Source organism: Sinocyclocheilus rhinocerous, unplaced genomic scaffold (assembly GCF_001515625.1).
Source record: "Sinocyclocheilus rhinocerous isolate Xijiao unplaced genomic scaffold, SAMN03320098_v1.1 scaffold777, whole genome shotgun sequence".
Lineage (NCBI taxonomy): Eukaryota > Metazoa > Chordata > Actinopteri > Cypriniformes > Cyprinidae > Sinocyclocheilus > Sinocyclocheilus rhinocerous.
In genome coordinates, this window is record NW_015649562.1 from 74,114 (window position 1) to 79,360 (window position 5,247).

The following is a 5,247-nucleotide window of genomic DNA, read 5'->3' on the forward strand; positions in this document are numbered from 1 at the left end:
AATTAAGACATGTGGAGTATTCCTATCTATCGCATTACTGAAGTGCAGTATAGACATGTACACACCTTAATCACATTATTACCGTCGTGTAGGACTTTTCACCGCATTTTGCGACAGGATACATACACGGCAGTGCTCAACCGTTTGATGGCAAACAAAAGAATGGCTTCAACAACGCCGTCGTCTGTTTGCATGACATGTATAGCATGACAAATAATTAATTGCGCTTGAAGCTTTCAGTAAATTAAAAATGAAACACCCAAAACTGTATATGGCATCATAACGAAGATGAACTACATTTGAAATTCTGGAGGGGATGTCAGATGGCGTCGCATGGTGACGTAATGACGTGTGCCATTAATCGATCTATGTACTATAACATGTAAAATGGGAACATGAAAGGAATATTCTAAAAGCAACTCATGTAAACACCTTAATTGTAATATTGTCTTATTCAGAATAAGGTAAATAATTAGATTACTGATGTCCATGTAAACGTTGTCACTGAGACAGAGGGAAGTGTGTGCTTATATAGTGCTAGAAGAGTAATGAGCTGATGATGAACAAGTGTCTAGTTAGTACTTGGGTGATTGGGTGCATTGAGTGGTGGAAGAACCTGGCGTGACTGTAATTTGTCTTCCTTGATATGCTTTTTTAATTCTGAAAAACCGGTAGTCACTTGCATTTTATGGATCACCAAGCACCATGGTTCTAGCTAAAAATCATCTTTCATTCTACTCAAGAAAAAAAAGTAACCTACATCTTGGATGGCCAGAGAGTGATTTTTGGGTAAACAATCATTTTAATGACGCTATAATCTCCACCCTAACACTGGTCTGAGACTGCTGTCTGGTGCTGCTGACCTCAGACTACTGTGACATATGGATCTGCGTTTCTGCAGTTGGTTATTATTGGATTCCACAAAGTTATGCTGAAGTAACAAATTAAAAACAAAAGAATACAAGAATGTAGCAAGCTAAATGCGAGATGTAAGAAACTAATAATAAATATAGGGGTTTTTGTAAAAACATTACATTTTAAAAAGAAGAGGTGTGGATTTAACAAAAAGGAACCATTGCAACAGAGTTTTAAAATTGACCCGAATTATAAGTTCATTAAATAAAATGTTATACTGAAATATTGTATAAATATTAAATATCTGTTAGTAAGCACTGGGATATTTCACTGTTCATAACACCCTATTGTCTGTGGTTTCAGCAATAGGCCATCAATAGTTCATATTATGTTCACTTGCTTTTCCCCAAAAGGCTTTTTTTCTTTTTTTCTTTTTTCTCTCAGCACTTCTAGCATGACATTTGTGTAAAATCCTTTCTTTCATTTCAATAATTTCTTTAATTTCAAGATTAACCCCAGATTCATATGAAATGAGTCTGCCAGTTTCAGTTTGTTGGACAATCACAGCAATAAAAACTTCAGCTTAAGAGTTGTGAATGTGGTTTGATTGCGTTAACACTTTGCAAGTGCTAATTTGGCACTGTGGGGGTCTAGTAAACAAACAAAGGAGACATACTTTCCATTTGAGGTTAAGACGACTGTGAGAACTTCATAAACATAAAGGTATTGGAAAAACACTGCACTTGTTTCACAGTTAAACCTCCACTCTAGACAAAGGTGAGAGTCGTTGGTTGTCAAGTGTCAAAGCCAGTGGAACATGTTTCTGGTTTTGGTTTAGCACGTCAGTTTAGTTGAGTTGAAAATAACACTACATAGTTTTTTTTTTGTTTTTTTTTACTTAAGAAATTGCATAGTATGTATTAATGTATACAAAACTACTTGCATATAAAATTAATACATATTTTGTTATATATATATACATATTAATATATATGAGATATGACAGGCCATTTTCGAAGAACCACTTTAGACTTGACTTTTATTTCTCTCTTTTTTTTTTTGTTTAATTTGTACTGATTTATGATTAATCTGGAAATGCTGCTAAATGTATGTCTGCGCTCATATAGTCACAAGCTTCTAATTCATCAATATGGACACTATTTAATATGACATTGAAATTTCATTGACTATTTGCATTTGTTATTGAAGTAAAATGCTATTTACATTAGAAAGTATAATTCATTACTGGGGGACTTTAATAATAACCAGCTAAACAATTTAGAATATCGTAGAATATTAAGAATGACATACTCAAACACACACAAAAACATACACAAATAAACATATTTATTCATAAAGAAGCAACTTCATAATAAAGGTAGATTTTAATATTTTGTTAAAACAGGCAAAAAACAAACAAAAAACATGAGTGCTGAGTTCGAGAAAAGTAGGTTGACAAGCACAAAATTTCACACTAACAGACTTTACCATCTTATTATCATTTAACTGATTATGCTTACTTTTTAAGATACAGATTAATTTATACAGGTATTAATTAAACCATTTTGACAAACAGTCCTTTGCATGTTATAAAATCAAACCTCTTCTCAGTCCAACAGCAATGAAAACTCAGCTGAACAGGCTTCACAAAAATAATAAATATTGTGCACACTCTCCATTCATATATATATATATATACGTATATGTATGTATATGTATGTATCTACAACCACTCACAAAATTTCTACCAGATGCAGCTTAAGACAGCTATTTCAGAGAAGCAGTAAGACTAGTAAATATAAACGTTCTTAAATGCTCATTTCACCTGAAGCAGGGTTTTTCAAAGTTTTTGATACCACCGACCCGCAAATATAATGACTATTTCAAGACCCACCAAATACAAAAGCAGGTACATATTATTATTATGTATAAAATTTTTTATAAAATAATTATACAATGAAAAAAAGTGTCTTAATAGAAAGTAAATATTTTCCAGGTAATATTTTCCACACATTATTAGAGTACTTTCAGATATACACATAGAGAGAAATATAAAACTATAACTGCCAATTCAATAAATAATTGTGATTAATTTAATGACTTCTAACCAGTTTTACGAAAGTAGAATGAAATATGAATAATATCAAATGTAGTCGATTTTTAACATTTTATTTTATTTGACATTTTTTACAGTATTTTTCTGACCTTTCCTCAGAGTTTCATGGCTGAACATCAAGAATAAAAATATAAGTGTAAAATCAGTCATACTCATGTGTTCATGACTTCGGCAGGTTTAGAGCAGCATAGGTGCTGTTGATTTGGCTGGACCGAATATTTCTACGCAGTTTGGAAAAGTCCACCGTGGCATACTGAAAGAGCAATATTAGTATTTTCAGCTGCAGTTAACAAAAAATAACCAAAATGAAGTGTTATAGAACGCTATTGTATGGGTCAGCAAGAATCCTCAATAAGTATCAAGACAGAAATTAATTTTAGTTATGATGATGGTTTCACATATTCTTACATGTAATTGCTCCTGATGCTGTTCTATAACTTGCGTCTGCTGTAGATCAGTGTTGAGTTGCTCTGATTGTTCTTCAGACCTTCTGTTTCCAACAACAAAAACCTTTACTAGTCCTAAAAAAAGTGTTTCAGATTCAGCATTTGTGTTTGTCACATAAATGGCACAATAATAATAAAACAGTCAAAAGCCTGAATTAAGAATATTTACATATTGAATTAACTTCAGCTGACTAAAATCATGATATAATAATTTTTACAGATGGCTGAAAATATCTCACCGATCACCACAATAACCAGAAGCCCATTCATCAGTCCAAATATGATGATAATAATCTTCCATTGTGTCTGAATCTGCTCGGTATACTCAGTCACTGTATGATTGTGACACTCAGTTAACACAGTTAGTTGAGCTGGTTCTGTAATAAAAGTGTCCAGTCTGTTACTGTAAAAAATTTTACTGTTAGTGCAATGGCTACATATTTGTAGCACTGAAAATGATACAAATATAGATTTTAGGATTGGATCATTATTGCAGTGATTAATGTTTCAGGCATGCTGTGTATTTGACAACAGTTCTTTTAATTCTAAGTGATGCAGTGTGTAGCTTTTTATTTCTCGAACAACAATGTCGGAAGACCCATGTACATATTCCAGAATGACAATACAAAGATAACACTACAAAGATCAGACTCAAATTGTGAAATAGTGGCTTAATGAGCATGAAAAATCATTTTCTTGAATGAATTGGCCACCACAGAGTCCTGATCTTAACTCTATTGAAAGTCTTTTGGATAAACATTGGTCGAAACAATGCCACAAATAACATATTAATCACTGCAAAAATGATCTATTCCTAATTTTAAAATGTAGGTAGTTAATAACTAATATATAAGCTGTGATCATCAGTATGTCTAGATCACTGAAGGAGCAAATGAACTCACCAGTGAAGTGCAGTCTGGTGCTGTTGCTGAGTTTTGGAGGTGTGCGTGTGTTCATACAGTAATAAACTCCTAATTCATCAGCAGTCACATTATTAATAACCAGATGATGTTTAAACTGCACTGAATATTTGTTTCTGAAAGTTTTATTATAGTAATGAGGTGATATTGGTGTTGGAAATGTTCGTAGAATCACTGTCGGAGGATCTGATGTTTTCAGTAAAATCCAATAAACCTCATTTTCATCAAGATCACAGTTTATGATCACATTTGATCCCAGATCAGTTAGTAGATCTGACACTCCATACTGACAACAGATTAATACCACTGTGTGAAGAATAAAAAAAAAATATTATAAAAGTCTTCAAAGAATATATGGTAAAAATATTAATAATCTGTAAACTTACAGAGCTGAAGCTGAATGATCTTCATGTTGTTGTCTTGATCACTTCAGAATAAAATCTGGCTCCCTCCACAATGTGTAATGAAGTCACTGCAGGAGAAGACAAGAAAGACATACACATGAAGAAGAGGAAGTCAAGTTTGACCACACTGTTTTAACACACAATGATCCATGACCTCAATAACGAAGAGCCTCATCACTTCATTAACCGTGTACAAATTCCAGTTATGGGGCCCCGAGACACCAACTTTTGTTACCCTTATCATGCTGTCTCTCTCTCATTGTTTGTAGTTTATTTACCCCTACAGAAATTGTTGAATAAAGTCATTATTTTTGTATTCTTTGCACACAAAAAGTATTCTTGTAGCTTAAGGGAAAGTTACTTTAAATGTAATGCATTACAATATTGCATTACTCCACAAAAAAAAAACTAATTGTGTTACTTAGTTACTTTCTATGGAAAGTAATGCATTACGTTACTTCTGCGTTACTTTTTGTCACCTGGGCTGGGCTTGCTTATTTGTTTTT

General features: G+C 32.8%; 1 protein-coding gene across 1 annotated transcript; it reads right to left on the reverse strand.

The window, feature by feature from the left end:
• Nucleotides 1-3,131: 3,131 nt before the first annotated feature.
• Nucleotides 3,132-4,748, reverse strand: LOC107710635 (uncharacterized). The gene is made up of 5 exons (XM_016515462.1): nt 4,724-4,748; nt 4,320-4,643; nt 3,657-3,794; nt 3,380-3,492; nt 3,132-3,224 (listed from the first exon to the last, which is right to left on the reverse strand). The coding sequence occupies exons 1-5, from the start codon at nt 4,746-4,748 to the stop codon at nt 3,132-3,134; spliced, it is 693 nt and encodes a 230-aa protein (XP_016370948.1).
• Nucleotides 4,749-5,247: the final 499 nt, after the last annotated feature.

Coding starts and splice junctions, on each gene's coding strand:
- LOC107710635 (XM_016515462.1), bottom strand. CDS start 4,748: ATGAAGATCATTCAGCTTCAGCTCT. Junction 4,644..4,723: donor GATCATTCAGCTTCAGCTCT/GTAAGTTTACAG, acceptor TTCTTCACACAG/TGGTATTAATCTGTTGTCAG. Junction 3,225..3,379: donor AGCATCAGGAGCAATTACAT/GTAAGAATATGT, acceptor TTGCTCTTTCAG/TATGCCACGGTGGACTTTTC.